Source organism: Danio rerio, chromosome 5 (assembly GCF_052040795.2).
Source record: "Danio rerio strain M-AB ecotype USA chromosome 5, GRCz13ab, whole genome shotgun sequence".
NCBI classification, from domain to species: domain Eukaryota; kingdom Metazoa; phylum Chordata; class Actinopteri; order Cypriniformes; family Danionidae; genus Danio; species Danio rerio.
The window spans coordinates 8,989,233-9,008,976 of NC_141025.1; the positions used below are offsets into that span (position 1 = coordinate 8,989,233).

At 35.0% G+C, this 19,744-nt stretch overlaps 1 protein-coding gene across 29 annotated transcripts in view; it reads left to right on the forward strand.

Moving 5' to 3' along the window:
• The window catches only part of lmbrd2a (LMBR1 domain containing 2a), a 37,991-nt gene extending 19,194 nt beyond the window's left edge, over window positions 1–18,797 (forward strand). For 2 of the 29 annotated variants that reach the window (XR_015490203.1, XR_015490197.1), the window contains exons 10-19: window positions 3,555–3,736; window positions 5,391–5,524; window positions 5,607–5,712; window positions 8,195–8,292; window positions 8,403–8,506; window positions 9,833–9,879; window positions 11,306–11,414; window positions 13,671–13,770; window positions 16,760–17,918; window positions 17,969–18,797. Coding sequence is in view for 6 of the 29 variants with exons in the window: in XM_087251891.1 (XP_087108017.1) it covers window positions 3,555–3,736; window positions 5,391–5,524; window positions 5,607–5,712; window positions 8,195–8,292; window positions 8,403–8,506; window positions 9,833–9,879; window positions 11,306–11,414; window positions 12,677–12,721; window positions 13,671–13,770; window positions 16,760–16,823 (989 nt within the window). In the remaining 23 variants the exon portion in view is untranslated. 29 annotated transcript variants of the gene reach the window in all.
• Window positions 18,798–19,744: the final 947 nt, after the last annotated feature.

Below are 19,744 nucleotides of genomic sequence, written 5' to 3' on the forward strand. Positions count from 1 at the left end.
ACTTATTAATGATTCCTACTTGTCTTTCTCGTGATAAATAGTTGGCAAAATCTGATATGTAGCGGGGGGAAAAAGAAGAAAGAGTTCATCAGACGCTGGATTCGAACCGATTCATGCTAGATCGTGTCAACACATGTTAACATGCAATTTACGAGTTGCGCCACTGAGACTGTTAAGGGTACTGCAACATTTTACACCTATAAATCACACTATTTCTTTTTAATGTGCACTCTATTTTTTTCTTTTGTTGTTAATTCCGGAGAACAAACTTGCAAATAACACCGCTTTTCTCCGGTCTACCTCCGAAAGCAGCACCTCCAATTCACATTCTGTTCAAAGTTTCTCTTTTTGCTTGCTTTTGCCTTTGCTTTTTCGTTGGGTTTTGCCAAAGTAGAGTTATTTGCATATTCATACGGGGGAGGAGGCAGGGAGGGGTTTTGTGCTCGTGCATGTTGAGCTCAGTTTCACGTTCATTCGGATGTACAAAAGAATATGCGTGAGATTCGGCGTACGCAGTGTTTCATACATATGAATTTTTTTCTGCGTACGCACATTTACAGCTTTGTGCGTACGCAATGTTTTAGTATGATTTCCACGCAAGTCTTCGTACATGAGGCCCCTGGTCTTATTCACTTTAACTTATTTTCTACTATAAAAAGCAGCTTGTTATGCTGCCTAAAGTTAAAACTGTTATTTTCTTGCGTTACTATTTTAATATTATTTTTTTAAATTATTTTAATTTTAGTAAACGCATAAACACAGAGCAAATATTTTGACCGTTTACTGTCATTTGTTCCTAGACTTTTCCCTGCTGTCCAATGAATCAGAATTTTAACACATTAGCAGAAAAGATCTTTCTTCTGCATTGTAAAATAGGATAAATATCTGGGCTTTTACATATCCCAACCATAAAAGAAAACACTTTTATTATTATCTTTAAAAATAAATCTACACAAGCAATGCAGACATTGAAACCTAATTCATAATGCTGCGCAAATGCTTATTATCTATTACTTCTATAGCCACCATGATAAACATGATCATAGACTGATGTTTTCAGTGATCAGTGTTCTTTCTCAGTACATAGCATCTAAATTAATATTGTGACATGGCAAAGTGTAGAAATGTTCCAGACTTGTAAAAAAAACTATTTTAACATTGCATAATTTATTATTTTAATAAATATAAGTGTCAAAAATATACATTGTATGACTTCTACTAACATTTATCTGGTGCCTGCAACTGTTTGCTCATCTTTTCTTTAATTCATGTTTAACCTGGATGATTTCAACAGCTTTTATTTACAGTTTTTACAAAGCCAGACTGTTGCACAAAAAGTTTAGCAACACTCCTTAGCCTCTATCAGAAAGCTAACGGAAATATCAATAGTTTATTTCAAATATTAAGCCACTATCAAGTCTGCATAGTATGTATGTTTGGATTGGTTGGTACATTAAAAAAAACACACAGATGACTAATATCACCCACTTGTGACCTTTCCGTTTGCTGTAGTTTGCTTTCATCATTGAACAGCTGCACAATTAATGTTGTCATTCAAATCAAAGCATATTGAAGGTTAGGGCTGCTGGAAAAATTTGTAATGTTGTTGCGATAACGATATTTCTTAAAATATAAAATTTCCCTGGAAAAATGCTATTTTTTATTAGCTATGTTTTTAAACTATTGATTTATTTAATGATATTAAAATAAACATGAAAAATATATATTTTCAGATCTAAATCATTCTAATTCAGGCTAAAAAACTGTTGAGATGCTAATATTTAGGGCTCTGTTTTAACAATCTAAACTCAAAGTCTAAAGCGCAGGGCGCAAAAGCATTAAGGGCATGTCTGAATCCACTTTTGCTATTTTAAGGACTGAAAAATACGCTCTGCACCCCGGCGCATGGTCTAACAGGGTTGTGCTTATTCTCTTAATGAGTTCTGGGTGTGTTTTGAGCATAACATGCATTAAACCAATCAGAGTCTCATCTGCCATTCCCTTTAAGAGTCAGGTGTGTTGCACCATGACACATTTGCTATTTACATGATGGACTTTGTAAGAGGAAAAACTGAACGCTTCACTAGCGAGAAAACAGTTAAACAGACCATCTGCAGCGCAAGGATAAAGAATGAGCCTCCTCCATTCAGCCTCTTTACTTTCTCTTTACTTTACTTTTACTCTTTACTCCTTTACTTTTGTGGAGTAAGGAAACGGTGGAAACTCACTCCACTAAAACATCCGTTTTATTTATCCTTTAATTTGTTAAGCGCAAATATTTGTTTCAAAACTATTTTAAATTCAATTCTAATTTCCAGCAAATGAATAAATGAACAATAATAACGAAGTGTGGTCAAAAAACTGAGTTTTATCCAAACACGCGTCCTGAAAGGTGGGCAAATCGACACTTGTTTTTATTAAAACAAGCATAAATATACATAATTAATACTACTACTACTAATAATAACATAATATTATCCAAATGCAAATTGTCATGAATAAATTGAAAAAACAATGCGTCTTAACACACCTCCTTTTTAGACCAGCACGCTCCACAAAGTGGCGCAAATAGATTTGCTATTTAAACAAAGTTGCACAAAACGTGAAAATTAGGTTTGATAATAGCAACAAATCACGCCAAACATGTCTTATGTATGATATGTAGGGATGTATGATAGGGCGCTTTGTCTTAAAAACAATATGGGTGCTTTCACACCTAGACTTTTGTTTCGGAACCTGTCTCGTTTGCACAGTTAGCGTGGTTCGTTTGGCATATGTGAATCCAGCAATCGTGTTTAGGTCCGTGCCAAATAAATCGGTCCCAGATTGCCTGAATGAAGTGGTCTCTACTCGATTAAAAACTCGGAAGCGGATCGATTGTAGTGAGAAAGCGATACAATCTGAGCCTGAGTATATCAGAGTGTATCATGGATATGTCATAGGCATATATATTGCTCATCTTCACAAATTAAAATAAGGATGCATGACAGTTGAACGGGACTCTGCTAAATAAACCCTGAAACTCTGACCAATTTGAGGAGATTTTAATCGAACATGACTTGTTTTAGCTCTTTTGTTCCGATTAGAAACTTTGCCATGTGAAAGCGAACCGCACCAAGAACAAAGAGCAACATTGTAACAATTTAAATCCCTGTTTCGGAACAAATGAATCGATTCACAGGTGTAAAAGCACCCTAAGAATGAGTGAAAACCTCAACAGATATTCTGACTCTGATTGGCTGTTGTCGTTTTCCTCTCTCGTCTCGACTATTAGTGTATATTTTCAGCTCTGGGTTCACCTTCTAGCCATTAGCAGAACCGCAACTACTGGGGAGGTGGGGATAAAGATAGGATTTAGATAAACTACCAATGTATAAAATGAATTTAATTTATCACGTCTGGGTTACATATATGCATATACTATTATCACAATAACAATAATTTAGCCATATATTGTGCAGCCCAAGCTAGAGGTTTGTTCAAAATCGCTAAGCTTCAGTAATAATGCTGTAAATGAGCAGTTTGTGTAATGAGCGTCTCTTTCTCTTCTCTAGAGTGGTACTGGGAGTGTGTTTTCCGCCGCTGGTGTTATCGCGTGCTGGCTGTGGTTTTGTGTGTGTTTTCTGCGGCCGTGGTTTGGTCTGAATGCACCTTCTTCAGCACACAGCCTGTTCTGTCTCTGTTCGCCGTCTTCATTCAGCTCGCAGAGAGAGACTACAACTACGTTTACATAGAGGTGAAGAGAAACACACATGCAATGATGACAAAAGGCCAGTCAGAGTTGAAGCAGGAATATAGAATAAACCTTTCGAGTTTTTGGGGACCATAATAATGTATTTTGAATTTATTATTATTAATAATTTTTTAAATCTGATAGGGTTAAGCCCACCTATCAATTTGAAATCATATGAATAATTGTTTTTTTTAGGGCATCTTAGATTAACATTTGCTGCTTATTAGTCTATTAAAGTTCTTTTAAAAGCAAATACCATCCACAGTTGGTGCAAGGTTTTTATTAATAATTTTTAAGTGCCTGTTCACAGTTGTTTGCTATTTACACAATAAATGTGCAGTTTAAATAATCACACTTTGTAAACCAAGTGAGGTAAAATTAATGTGAAAAATTGTCAAATATATCAAATAAAGGCCCATAAGTTTATTCATGCTGCATTACATTATTTTATATTATATTCCACTACATAAAAGTCAGTTCTCTGCTAGATTTATTTATTTATTAAATAATTATTATTATTATTATTATTATTGTTGTTAGGTATGGGTCTGAGAACATTTGTCCACATTTTTCATTTATAAAATGTTATTTTAGAGCTTTTTTTTTTTCTTAAAAATAACAACTGGTCAGAATAACAAATGTTTTCATTTACTCTGCTTAAAAATCACTTATTCCACGAAATACACTTACTGGCCACTTGAGTTCTGGGTTGGACCCACTTTTATCTTCAGAACTGCATAAATTTTTTGTGCCGTAGATTCAACAAGGTACTGGAAATATTCCTCCGAGATTTTGGTCCATATTGACCCTGGTAGCATCAAGCAGTTGCTGCGAATTTGTTTGCTGCACATCCATGATGCGAATCTCCTGTTCCACCACATTCGAAAGGAGCTCTATTAGATTGAGGTCTGGTGACTGTGGAGTCCATTTGAGTACAGTGAACTCATTATCATGTTCAAGAAACCAGTCCGAGATTATTTGTGCTCTATGACATGGCATTTGCGCTCACTGGTTATTTTCTCTTTTTCTGACAATTCTCTGTTAACCCAAGAGATGGTTGTGCGGGAAAATCCCAGTAGATGAGCAGCTTCTGAAATACTCAGACCAGCCTGTCTGGAACCAACAATCATGCCATATCTAAAGTCACTTAAATCACCTTTCTGCCCAATTCTGATGCTCTGTTTGAACTGCAGCAGATGGTCTGGACCATGTCCACATGCCTAAATGCATTGAGTTGCTGTCATGTGAGTGGCTGATTAGAAATTTGTGTTATAGAGCAGTTGGACAGGTGTACCTAATAAAGTGGCCGGTGAGTGTATATCTGAATATCTAATGATCTTTTAAATTAAAAAGACATTCTGAGTTGTCAGTAAACATGTCTCCTTTTTAGTTATTTTATGCAAAGTAATGCTCTAAATTAAAACGTATTTAATTAAATTGTAGAAGCAGTAGTACTTAATGTAGTAGTTAAAAATAAATAATCATCAATTAAAGTTCACACATGGTGCAGTAAAAATAAAATAAAAATTGTACTTAGTTGTAATTTTATATAAAGACACTGACTTGATTTTATGTATCATGATTGAGTGATTTAAAAGTGTTTGGAAGGGTTGCAAAACTAAAACCTCCATATGGTTATTTTGTCTTTGTCCACCAGATGGCGTGTTTTGTCACTATATTCTTCTTGTGTTACTGCGTGTACTCCACTGTCTTTCGGATACGAGTCTTCAACTATTATTACCTGGCCCCACATCACCAGACAGACGCCTACAGTCTGCAGTTCAGCGGCATGTAAGAGACACCATCTGATTGTCACAAAATACTATTGATCAGTTTGTGTGTTAGTATTTAGCATGTCATTGCGTTTGTGCAGGTTGTTCTGTCGTCTGACTCCTCCACTGTGTCTGAACTTTCTGGGTGTGATTCACATGGACTCCACCATCTCTCACCAGCAGAGACAGCCCACAGTGTACACTTCAGTGAGTCACACACACAACAGTCAGATACAGTATCATTACATAACTGTACATATAATAAATGTGCTAGATTTTATTTCTAATCACTAAGGCTGAATGATATTAACCCGTATAGAAATCTGATATATGGAAATGTATGCAAATTCCATATATAAAATAATTGTCATATATATATATATATATATATATATATATATATATATATATATATATATATATATATATATATACACACACACACACACACACACACACACACACACACACACACACACACATATACACACAACTTGTATTTCAAAATATTGCAAGAAATGGCCTTTTATACATGCAATGATGACAAAAGGCTGAAGAAAGCTTAAATCAGAGCTTATTTTGAAGAATAATTCAATTAATATAACTTAATATGTGGCCATGTATGAACTTATATAAAATATACATATAAACATATATATATATATAAAATATATATATATATAAAATATATATATATAAACAGCCATTTTTGCAGTATTTTGAAATGCATGTTGCATATATGACACATTTTATATATGTTGAATTCAAATATGAACTTGTCTGTCATATATGTAATTTGCATATTTTCCATATATCCGATGGCACTATTATAATGCATGTCCAAAATGTTTATACGAATGTTATATGTTAAATGTTATACGAAATACATGTTCATGACTGCTGAAATCCCTTTTAAATAAAAAAGTAATAATAATTTGTAAAAATAACTATCAAGAATTGTATCATTAATAAGAATAAGAATGTTTGTGATATATTTAACATGTGCCAATACTTAATTTAATCCACAATGAACAGGAACATGCAGTTTACAAAATTAAATATTATTTATTTGTTAATTAAAAACGCAGTATGGCATCTGTATTTGATGATAAAAACAAAAGACTGAATATTCAAATTCAAATCAAAATCTTTGCATATGAAATTGTGCTTTAAATCTGATATATATATATATTTTTTTGATATCTGATATCAAATATTTTTGATATACTGTATACGTTACACTTTACATAGTTTTTTTTTGTACTTAGTAAAAATCAAGAATTTGTTGTTAGATACAGATCTGGCACTTTATCCTGTGACTAGTTGTATTAATAATATAATTTTTATGGAATTAAATTTAATATTATTATTATTGTTTATTTTTATTTTATCATTATTATTATTATTATTATTATTATTATTATTATTGTTATTATTATTTTATTAGGTTCATCTTAGGTCATACATTAAAATATATATAATATTGATACATATAGATATACGCACTGATACAATTCACCAAACAAGAAATTTTCAGAAAGACATAATTATACACTAAATAAGTATATAAATAAAGATAAAATACCACATTTATACACAAAGATATACAAACACAAGATAACAAAAAAAATAAATAAACAAAATAAAAATAAATAATACAAAGAAAAGAAAGATAGAAAGACTTTCTGGAACTGTTCTGGCTTTTGTTTCATTGCAAACCGAATCTTTCGAAGAGCATGCAGGAAATCAAAAACCCATTGCCGATAAGATGGGGGAGCTGCTGACTTCCAATTCATAAGAATAAGTCGTCTAGCCAGTAAGGTTGCAAAGGCTACGCTTTCGGCCTGTAATGAATTTAATTCATCACTTTACATAGTTTTTAACATAGTTTTTAAGTAATATTTTGTCAATATGAAATGCTTATAAAAAATGCTTTTTTATTTTCACTTCTAACACTTTATTCTAGACCAGTGGTCACCAAACTTGTTCCAGGAGGGCCGGTGTCCTGCAGATTTTAGCTCCAACCCTAATCAAACACACCTGAACAAGATAATCAAGGTCTTACTCTGTATACTTGAAACATCCAAGCAGGTGTGTTGAGGCAAGTTGGAGCTAAACCCTGCAGGGACACCGGCCCTCCAGGACCAATATTGGTGACCCCTGTTGTAGACAATGCATAGTTCATAACATTGAGTATAATTGTTTTAAATTTCTATCATTTAATGCATTATTGTATTAATCTATTATTTCACTGTGATGAAATGTATTGTTTTGCATGTCGAACATGTTTAAAAATGTAATTTATAAACAATGTTTAACCTATCATGTCATTATCATTACATTATTTTAGTATCATTAGATTTGTTAAGATATTTTAGTTTTATTTATTTTAGTTTAGTCACTTTAAATTAAGAAAAAAATCCTTGATGTTCAACAAGATGTTTGTTTACTTATATATTTATTAATATATTTTTGTATATACAGTTAACCTATTTCAAATTACAAAAAAATTTAATTACTGTAGTTTAATCTTTTTCATTTTAATTATTTGTAATAGTTCTGGTCCAATTTCTATATCATAACTGGTTTTCAGTTATAGCACACAACAGATATATTGATACTTCAAGGCCACACTCTTAAAATCTCTCTCTCTCTCTCTCTCTCTCTGTTTTTTTCCTCTTTTTGAAAGATAATGGGATCCATGCAGGTCCTGTCATTCATTGCTAATGGATTTTACATTTATTATCCTATGCTCATTGTTTTGCTCTGCATCGCGACTTATTTCAGGTGAGATGTAACTCAAATATTTATATATTTTGCTTTCAGATAACCACAGAGGTTGTTTGTTGGAGGTCTGTTAGCTAATGGTTTCTCCTCATGTTGTTGTTTTTTTGTAGTCTGGGCACACGCTGTCTGAATCTGCTGGGTTTTCAGCAGTTTATGGGTGACAATGATCTGACCTCTGACCTGGTAGACGAGGGGAAAGAACTCATCCGGAGAGGTGCTAACACTACACAAAAGACTATTTAACTAAACACTTCACATTTTCTTATATTTTAAAGAAAGTATAATCAAATCGTTAAAAAAAGACACATTTAGATGAGAGTTTTTGATTTTTAGTTCCATTTTGAATTAATGCAAGCATTTCCTTAATAATTAATAAATTAATGAATTTAAGCAAGTTTAAGTATCTGCTAAATATTTAGTTTCTCAGCATCCAAGCAAACATACCTCATGTCCATTTCTTGCTAAATAATTGCATGCTTTAAAGTGCTGTTATATTTTGCCATCTGAATAATGTACAGGGTGTCCCCAGGGTCTTAAAAAGTATTAAAAGTTGATAAATCAGTTATGAGAAAATTAAGGCCCTTCAGTGAAGTTTATTCATAAACTAATTTCAAGAGGATCACGTGCTTATGATTGACACGGCTGGCCCCGAGTCAAGCTAACGTACGAACCTCCAGTCAGACTATTCCTAACCAAGTATAAATAACCAAACACCTTACCTTTAGTCATCTTCGTCTTGAAGAATCCCCCCTTCCACCCCTTCGCCTCCTCTTTTTTGGGTGGGTGTTCTCAAGATCTACCCGAGCTCAAAGTCCTCTCTCACCCTGCAACGGGAGGGAGCCCTGGGCTTGAGGCTCTCATGAGCTCGGGGCTCTCTCCCGGGACAGCCTGCCAAACTAGCTTATTACCAATCATCAGCTAAAGGCTGATTTATACTTCTGCGTCAAACGCCGGCGTATGCTACAGCGCTGACGCATAGCCCTTCGCCGTGGCCGTCGCCGTCACTGACGTGCACCTCTCAAAAAATGTAACTACACGTCGGCAAAATGGGAAAATGTAAGTTTGCATACTCCTGGTTGGAGAAAAACGAGTTTAAACAGTGGCTAAAGCCTGATGCTGAAAACAACCACGTAGCTTTCTTTCTTCTGAGCTTATCTAAGGTTGCATGGTTGTGATCCATTGATTTATGTAACTACAACTGTTTATTAACAACCGATTATTAAGTTAAAAGTTTGATACTGATTAGAACTTGAAGTGGCAATGAGGTCTTAAAATATTCTGAGAAGGTCTTTAAAAAGTCTTAAAAAGGTATTGAAATTACCTTTAGGACTCCTGCATATACCCTGATGTAATAGCATAGCATACGGTTCACCTTAAGGGATGCGTTGAGCCTTTGACGTAAATGAAAGGTCACTAGGCTTTTTAAAAGATGCTTCAGTCACATCTTGCATATTTCAGAAACAAATACAGGACAGCAAACTGCACGTGTCAAGCCATATCATTGTTTTTGTAAAATGCTGTAAAATGTCTTCATTTTCAGAAAGAAGAAAGCGTCAGAGAACAGAGGACGGCGAGAGCAGACGGAGAGTGAGTTTGATCCTTTTAAACCCATTTTGTTTTTAATCATTTGAATTCTTTGCTTTTTTATTCCTCGTATGTTTCCTTTATTCTTGTTTATGTAAAGCACTTTGAATTACCATTGTGTATGAAATGATTTGCCCTCCTGTGAAATTTTTTTTTCTTTTCCAAATATTTCCCAAATGATGTTTAACAGAGCAAGAAATTTTTCACAGTATTTCCTATAGTATTTTTTCTTCTAGAAAAAGTCTTATTTGTTTTTATTTCGACTAGAATAAGCAGTTTTTATTTTTTTAAAACCATTTTAAGGTCACAATTATTAGCAATATAAATGTTTTTTTTTGATTGTCTACAGAACAAACAGACTAATGACATTTGTCATTAAAATAGCGCCATAGGTAGTTGGAAGATTTGTGTAAAGGGCCTGCCGCCACAGTGTTCCCTCTAGTATAAGTTGGCGGTTCATTCCGCTGTGGCGACCCCGGATTAATAAAGGGACCAAGCCGACAAGAAAATGAATGAATGAATGAATGAATGAATAAAATCAGTGCATTGTACAATAGGCTTTTTTTTTTAACAAACATTCAAATGTTGCATTTCAAAACACAACAAAGGCAGTGCATTGCAGGCTTCTTCTACATTCAGATATGTTCATTCATTCATTCATTTTCTTGTCGACTTAGTCCCTTTATTAATTCGGGGTCGCCACAGCGGAATGAACCGCCAACTTATCCAGCAAGTTTTTACGCAGCGGATGCCCTTCCAGCCGCAACCCATCTCTGGGAAATATCCTCACACACATTCACACGCTATGGACAATTTAGCCTACCCATTTCACCTGTACCGCATGTCTTTGGACTGTGGGGGAAACCGGAGCACCCGGAGGAAACCCACACGAAGGCAGGGAGAACATGCAAACTCCACACAGAAACGCCAACTGAGCCAAGGTTCGAACCAGCGACCTTCTTGCTGTGAGGCGACAGCACTACCTACTGCGCCACTGCCTCGCCCAGATATGTTCATATGTTATGTTTTGAACTGCATAACAATTAGGGATGCAACAATTATAGATTTTGGTTGTACGATTCTGAAGAATAATCATGGTTTCACTGTTATCACGTCTAATGTAAATTTAAGCTTTATATTAGCTAAGTATTTAAATAAACTGTTGTTATCATTTGAGTTCATACATACATTTTAATAGTTTGTTATAATTCGTCTAACATAGCTTTTGTTTACACTGTTTACACTGCAATGAAAGCCACGCACAACTCTCACCACTACATAAAATAAAAAATAATAAACAGGAGGCTAATAATTCAGACTTCAACTGTATATAAATAAACTTGCCTTGCCTAAACTGCCTCTCAATCAGTGATGAGAATAAATCAACACTAATGCCTGTCTAAACCCTTGTTCATTGTGTCTCTGTCAGGAATGGAGGGAACGCTATGGTGAACAGAGGGAAAGATACAGCGGGAGGAACAGAAATGCTTACTCTGAGCTGAAGGAGACGGATGGATCCAGCACAGAACCAAGCAGAGGTGATGCACGCCTCACAAAAACACTGTATTAAAAGCGCTACTGCAAAATGCATTGAGCAATAATAGAGTTATATTAGGGCTGTCAAATTTGTATTAATTTATGTGGACCATGAGAGCATATGATTCTCACCAAATGTGAATTTAAGTATTTGTGCAAGTAGATTAAATGCAAAGTCAATGCAAACTGGGTGGTGTGAATGATGTGCGATGTGTTTGCTGGGATTGCGAATATGCAGAATCCATTTCAATTGTGACTTTTCATATTTAACTTGAGCTGAAAATTCGCTTGAGGCATGAGTAATCTATTCTACAGGGTTCCCACACTTCTTGGAAGTACTTCCTAGTGCTTGATTTTCAGATATATGAATTCAAGGTCTGGAAAGTACTTAAAAACAAACACAGGTCCTTGAAAGTGCTTGAATTGAAAGATTATGCTGTTATTTCACCAATTGTACAATCCTGCTTTTTAACGCCTGAACAAAAAAAAACTGAAGAAATTCTTAATTTAATAATCTTAAATCTCAATTTTATACATGAACTATAACAACCCACATAGTAAAATTTCTCTGGCCCAGCTATGGCCCACACAAATCAGGTTTTGCTTAGCAGTGAATTACGGTACATGACTGGACCAAGTCTGGCTTCCAGACAAGGGCCAAACATGGACATATCTGGGTCAAGTCACGGCCAAGTTAATAACTCATAACTGGGCCTGAGCTGAATATGTTGGTGTGTGCAGATTGCAATGAAATTGATAAACCCACAAAGCATTGAGCTTTTGGCACACTATGGGCATGCTTTTTCTCAAAGCGAACTGATTGGTAATTTTTTTTTTTTTGTTTACTCAAAAATTATTGTAATATATTTTAAATGTGGGTCAAGACAGGCCAAACTTACGTGGTCCACATATTAATTTTTAAAATCTGGGCCAAATACTACATTTTACATCTTGCCCAAATCTTGTGTGCTGCCTTAAAGACAGTGCCACCTCTGCCAAACCCGGGCCATGTGTGGCCCACATGCTGTATGCCAGTGCCGGATGAATGCCTGCTGTGCCAGAATTCTATGCTACCTGCAAATAATGCATTTTATCAATATGTCAGAAACTGCATTTGAATATCGCCAGTAAAGAATTCACCTCTTTAAGCATGACTTTAATATTGTTGTTTAAAATGGTCAACATTTTTAAAAATGACATTCAAAACATCATCATTATCACATTTTGATGTAAATATTAAGTGTAAGTGAAATGTTAATTACAGGAAGGACTTTGATGACGCTAAATGCTGGGGGTGTGAATTACAGAGGTAATCGATTTAAACTATTTATGATTTTAAAAAGTCCTTGAATTTGGTGTCCATGAAAGAGTGGGAACCCTGATTCTAATGAGTGAGGGACAAGGTGCTTTTGGTGTAAACCCAGCATTATAAATAAAAATCTATGCTGTTGTTAAAATCTTGATCTTAAAATAAATTAGTGCACTTTTGTCTTGTTAATTTGTTTCAAATTGGACACCAGTAATAATTGTTTTCTAAGGCATATTTGAAAAGATTACTTTAAGATCTTCAAGATGGCCTAATTCTGGTTTAATCTAAGCCTGTCTGTGAAACCAGGCCATAAATGGATATATATAGGTAAACATCCACTTGTTAAGTGTGACGTCACGCGAAGCGGCTTCCGGGTCCAAGCGCTATATACAACTGTATGGGGAGACTCAACAAATGGGAATAATAAACGTTTACAAAGTGCTGTAATACTTTCTGAAATTACGATTGTATTGGTCATAAAGTGAGTAGTGGCTTGGACCAGGAAACAGTATTCCATATGTCACGACTTAGCAAGCAGATAGCATAATTTTGTGCAAATTTAAATCTTTGTGCAACTAAATTACATGAGAAGCCATTGCAAACTGGGCAGTGCGAATGATGCGTTTTGGTTTTTATTATTATTATTATTATTAGTTTTTTTTTTCTGCTGTGAACACACAGAATTTGCTTCTATCGCACAAGTTTAAGATATTCAACTCAAAAAATATCCCATGAGTGAACTAGACTAAGTGACTTGGTGCTTCGAAATTTGGAGTGAACCCAGCATTATAATACAAATCCATGCTGCCTTAAATTGAATGTTGACTATAAACTACATCTCCCATATTGCATGACAGTTTTGAGACTCAGCTCAAAATCATCTGTTGGTCGAAAGTTCTGCTTCTCTCAAATGTGACAAGGTTTTGTGTGTGTATGTGTGTGTGTGTAGCTCCGTCTAGAAGAGATCGAAACGACAAGGCTGAATTACTACAAGACGTTGAACCGTTGGACTTTACTGGAGAAGAGCCGCTGGAAACAGACAACAGGAGGTCTGTATGATTATATCCCACTATATAAACTCATTATATTGCGGAAAATAAGAGCATGTTCAAAGTAAAACTCAAGAACGTTTTTCTGATCTAGTCACTCTAAACATTATTGAAAAGTACATAGTATATAACCTTGAATGTCATACATTTCATTGTTTTAATAGAAAATTATTTAACTATTTTGTTTTTTATTAATATGACATTACTCATATATCCAAAGTAAATGCTTTTGTCTCATGTTTGACGATGTTGTTGAATCATACATTATTTAACTGAACAGATGCTAAAGTCACAGGTGAGAATAAGAAAATCACTCATTTAGATGTTTTGCATATTTTTATTATATACACACATTATTTAATGTAGATTATGTTTAGCTTTGATTGATAGATAGATAGATAGATAGATAGATAGATAGATAGATAGATAGATAGATAGATAGATAGATAGATAGATAGACAAATGGATAGATAGATAGACAAATGGATAGATAGACAGATAGATAGATAGATAGATAGATAGATAGATAGATAGATAGATAGATAGATAGATAGATAGATAGATAGATAGATAGATAGATAGATAGATAGATAGATAGATAGATAGATAGATAGATAGATAGATAGATAGATAGATAGATAGATAGACAAATGGATAGATGGATAGATAGACAGATAGATAGATGGATAGATAGACAGATAGATAGATAGATAGATAGATAGATAGATAGATAGATAGATAGATAGATAGATAGATAGATAGATAGATAGATAGATAGATAGATAGATAGATAGATAGATAGATAAAAACAGTTGATAGATAGATGATAGATAGATAGATAGATAGATAGATAGATAGATAGATAGATAGATAGATAGATAGATAGATAGATAGATAGATAGATAGATAGATAGATAGATAGATAGATAGATAAAAACAGTTGATAGATTGATAGATAGATAGATAGATAGATAGATAGATAGATAGATAGATAGATAGATAGATAGATAGATAGATAGATAGATAGATAGATAGATAGATAGATAGATAGATAGACAGATAGACAGATAGACAAATGGATAGATAGATAGACAAATGGATAGATAGATAGATAGATAGATAGATAGATAGATAGATAGAAAGAAAGAAAGAAAGAAAGAAAGAAAGAAAGAAAGAAAGAAAGAAAGAAAGAAAGAAAGAAAGAAAGAAAGAAAGAAAGAAAGAAAGAAAGAAAGAAAGAAAGAACATAACCCTGGTTTCACACACAAAGTTAACTATAGTCAGAGCTGTTTCAATTAAAGGAAACTTTCACTGCCTGATCTTAAAATATATCACCAGTGCCTTTTATCTAGTTAATGGACACCATTAACCTGTAAGAATAATTTTCTAAGGCATATTTTAAAAGATGACTGAAATTTCTTCAAGATGGCCTAATTCTGGTTTAATCGAAATCCTGTGTGTGAAACCAGGCCATAGATGGATAGATCTAGATTAACATAGCATACTTTTGACCATTTATTTGACACTTGACATCCACTTCAAAGACTATATAAGTATGGGATTAGAATTACAGTGTAATGTTTTGCCCAAATAATAATGTTGTAAATGTTCTTTTATTTCATTATTTCATGTTTTTAATGCATCCAAAGTGCTGTTTAATAAAGTGAATATTTTTTTCCAACACGTTTGTAAAACATAATAGTTTTAATAACTATTAACCAATTATTTTGTCCACTGTCATGATGACAGTACATAATATTTGACTAGATATATTTCAAGATACTAGTATTAAGCTTAAAGTGACATTTAACTAAGTTAATTAGGTTAACTAGGTAAGTGATTGGACACAAGTGGTTTGTTCTTTAACCCAGTGGTTCCCAAAGTGGTCGAGATCCCCTGGTGGGTCATGGGACCATGAGAGGGGGGTGGGGGGGGGGGGTATGGTGGCTTGGCAATTACCAAAAATCAAATTTATTTTATTGAACTATTAGAAGGACCATATTTTATCCATAACCTACTGAAGAACAAAATAGTAGTTAATAGTGACAATGAGTAAGTTTATATGAACATCAATAATCAGATTTGAATGCGATTAAAACAATACTCTGATTAAGAGTCTAACAGCGATTTTTGATTACCTCCGACTAAGGTCATAATCGAACTAAACAGAAATGGAATTAGGGCATGTGGAGTATGCCGATATGAGTATGGAGTATGTTGATTTTTCAATGCATTTTGCAACAGGATAGTCCATATACACACGGCTCCGAGGAAACGTGGATAGCGCAATGACTAGGGATGTAACGGTATTGTAAATACCGTCATACCGCAATATTAATTTTTTTCGATATTACCGAAGTCGCATGACTCTGTAAAACTATAGGTCTTCTGAGAAAATTTGCTCAGGCGAATGAAGCGAACGGGAGGTAGCGAAAACTACAATTCCCATCAGCCCATGCTTGACCATCATCCCTTGCGGTCTGTTGTCGCTACAGATCCAGTAATGCGGAAATGGAGTGTGCTGCTAGAAGCAGGGATGAAAAGAGCTGGAAAACTCTAAGGCCCCGTTTACACTAATGCGCCTTAGCCTGAAAACGCATAAGTTTTGCTACGGTTACGCCAACCGTCCACACTACGCCGGAGTTCTCGAGCGCCGAAAACGGAGCGTTTCGAAAACGCTGGAGAGGCCGTTTTCATTCTGAAACGCTGCTGCTCCGTCTCAGTGTGGATGATGGAAAACGGAGACATCTGAAAACGGAGGCGGGGCTGCAGACGTTCGCCTCTCTGATTGGGGCTTTTCCTGAATATTAAGTAGCCTAACACGCACAGTTCAGTCCTGCATTATCTCCGTGTAAGTTCAGACTTCGCAAGTTTGATCAAGGCTGCAGTCTATTATATTATAAAAAATTATAATATAATAATAAAATGTAACAATTCTAATAAAAAATATTAATTTTGCATTCAACTGTATGTGATTGTCTCTCTGTAGGTACCCTGGAGGACATTACCTCTCCACGTCTGCATCTCGCACCCGCATCTTTGATGATGTATAAGAACAAGCAGAACACTGAAGGGAACTTGTTTGCACTTTTTAAATCTTCACACTTTTCCTGAAGTGTCCATTTAGAGACTGCAGCTGTAATGCTCACGTGTCTTTCTCTAATGATTTGTGTGTGTGTGTATGTATGGTGTGTGTGTGTGTGTGTGTGTCTTACATCCATCCATTGCCCCTTTACTTCCAGATGAAGCCAAATCTGCTGTAGAATCATGGTTGTGGTGCACTGACTAGTGTGGCATCCTCACGGCAGAGACGGTTATATTTTATGTTGAAGATCTTTATTATTATTATGTGGCTGAAAAGGGAAAGAAAAGGGTTAGGTTTGCTTTAGAATGCTATTTTGAATTTTTGAAACATTCTTTAGAATCCTGTTTAGAACTTTTGAACATTCTATTTGCGATGAAAATGTATTTAAGGGATGTTTTTGGAATGAGTCGGAATCTAGCTCACACTCTGACCTTTATGCTCTATTGTGACGTCTGATCTAGTGTTGTCACGATATTGGAATTCGATACTAAAATTTAAAAAACTTCCATTTTCCGCTAACATTTGAGTGTTGTTGAGCGCGTTCCTAAACAGCGCTGATTTACCATTGTGTTCACATGCTGAACAGAAATGACTGATCGGGCGTATGTAACCACGGATAAAAGGACACTGGAGCATTTCAAAGTCACGTCGATCAGCTGGTTTGTCTATAAGCTGACATGCTGTATGAGCAATCTGCAGCTTTAAAACACTTAAGAACGTGGATGATTCCGATTAATCAGTGAATGTTTAAGAACACGTTCAACTGGGCTCAAATGTTAGCAGGAAATGTAAGTTTTTTTAAAAATTCTGTATTTATTGGTACCAAATTCCAGTATCATAAAAACCCTAGTTCTATTTGACCTCTGACCTAGTGTTGATCATGATACTGGAATTCGATACCAATCGGTACAAAATTTTTAAAAACATCCATTTCCCGCTAACATTTGAGCGCTGCTGAGCAAGTTCTTAAACAGCTGATTTGCCATTGTGTTCACGTGCTCAACAGAAATGACTGTGATTGGCCATGAAGATCATTCAGTGAACTCACCGCTGTTTACTGAGTGTAACCACAGATACAAGGATACAGGAGTGTTTTAAAGTCGTGAAGATCAGTCAATTAATCAGTAGATAACTCGTTGTTCAGCTTTTAAACAGACCAGCTGATCGTTGTGGTTTTAAAACACGCCAGTGTCCCTGTATCTGTTGTTACACTCAGTAAACGGTGAACTGTAAACCGGTGAGTTCAGTGAACTGATGACCTTTATAAGCTGACATACGAGTGATCCGCTGATTAATCAACTTATCTTTGCGGCTTTAAAACACGCCAGTGTCCCTGTATCTGTGGTTACACGCAGTAAACATCGGTGAGTTCAGTGAACGGATGACCTTCACGGCCAATCACAGTCATTTCTGTTGAGCATGTGAACACAATGGCAAATCAGCTGTTTAAGAACTCAACAGCGCTCGAATGTTAGCAGGAAATTGACATTTTTTAAATTCAGTACCGATTGGTGTCAAATTCCAGGATTGTGACAACACTACTCTGACCTTTGAACTTCAGGATGGGAATCTGTTCGACCAGTAAATCACCAAGAGGAAATGCTTCTGTCTTTCTGTTTGACTGTTTTAGTTTAATCATTCATTATTTAACAGATCCGACTATATAAAGGGTACAGGTTTTGGCTGTACATCTCTGGTTTTGTACTGTAAACTTCAGTTCTTTTCTGAAAACATGAATGCTGTTTTACTTTATTTATTATAAACCTCCCTGAATTTATATTAATCAATTGCCAGATGCTACTGACATGTTAAAGGATAATGAAGGAAGTGCGTTTGTTTATTTCGGGGATGATACAGAAGCTGTTTTATAATTATTTTCTTTTATTTTGTGCCCTTTTTTCGCATTTCCTCAATACCTCAAATAAAAGAGACCTTTACTATCTTTCTGTGCAGTTGTGTTGAACTTGGTGGAAAGAAAAATAGCTCAATGCTGCTGTCGGAACCTTTCATTTTCTATTTAAAGGCACACAGTATGTAATTTACACCACATTTCTTGGGATTTGAACATTTTTCGAAACATTTGGGATAATGCAAGTATGTCAGCAAAATATAAAACACTGTTCTTGTATGTTTTCAATATTTTAAAGGAAAAAAATCCCCTTTATGTTAACAGAGTTCTTTTAGCTCAGCGTTATTAACGTGTAGAATGACACACATGACATTTCACTTGCACTTTTTCTAGTGCAGTTACACTGACTGACATAGGCATTTTATTTAAACTGAAACACCTGTATTAACTGATTAAATCACGTGACATGATTGACAGTGATGAATATTTTAAATAAATACAAATAAATATGAGAGAATAAACAAACATTCAACAATTTACATCTTTGACCTGTTGTTTTCCCCTACTATGCTGCCACCTACAGGGCATCCCGGTCACTGCACTGTAGAGAAGTGAGAGAGTTTTTAATCCAGGGGTGTCCAAACTTGGTTCCTGGATCCTGCTGAGTTTAGCTCCAACTTGCTCGAACACACCTGCTAGGAAGTTTCTAGTAGATCTGGAAATAGCTTAATTAGCTGGTTGAGGTGTATTTGATTAGGGTTGGAGCTAAACTCTCCAGGACACCGGCCCTCTAGCACTGAGTTTGGACAGCCCTGTTTTAATCACACTGGTTTTAGACTAGGGGTGTCCAAACTCGGTTTGACAAAGTTTGCCCACCACTGGATTATTTTGTTTGTTTGTTTTTTGTCCTTTTCTTAGAATATTCATTCATTAATTTTCTTTTCAGCTTAATGCCTTTATTAATCAGGGGTTGCCACAGCAGAATGAACCGCCAACTTATCCAGCATTATGTTTTACACAGCGGATGCCCGTCCAGCTAC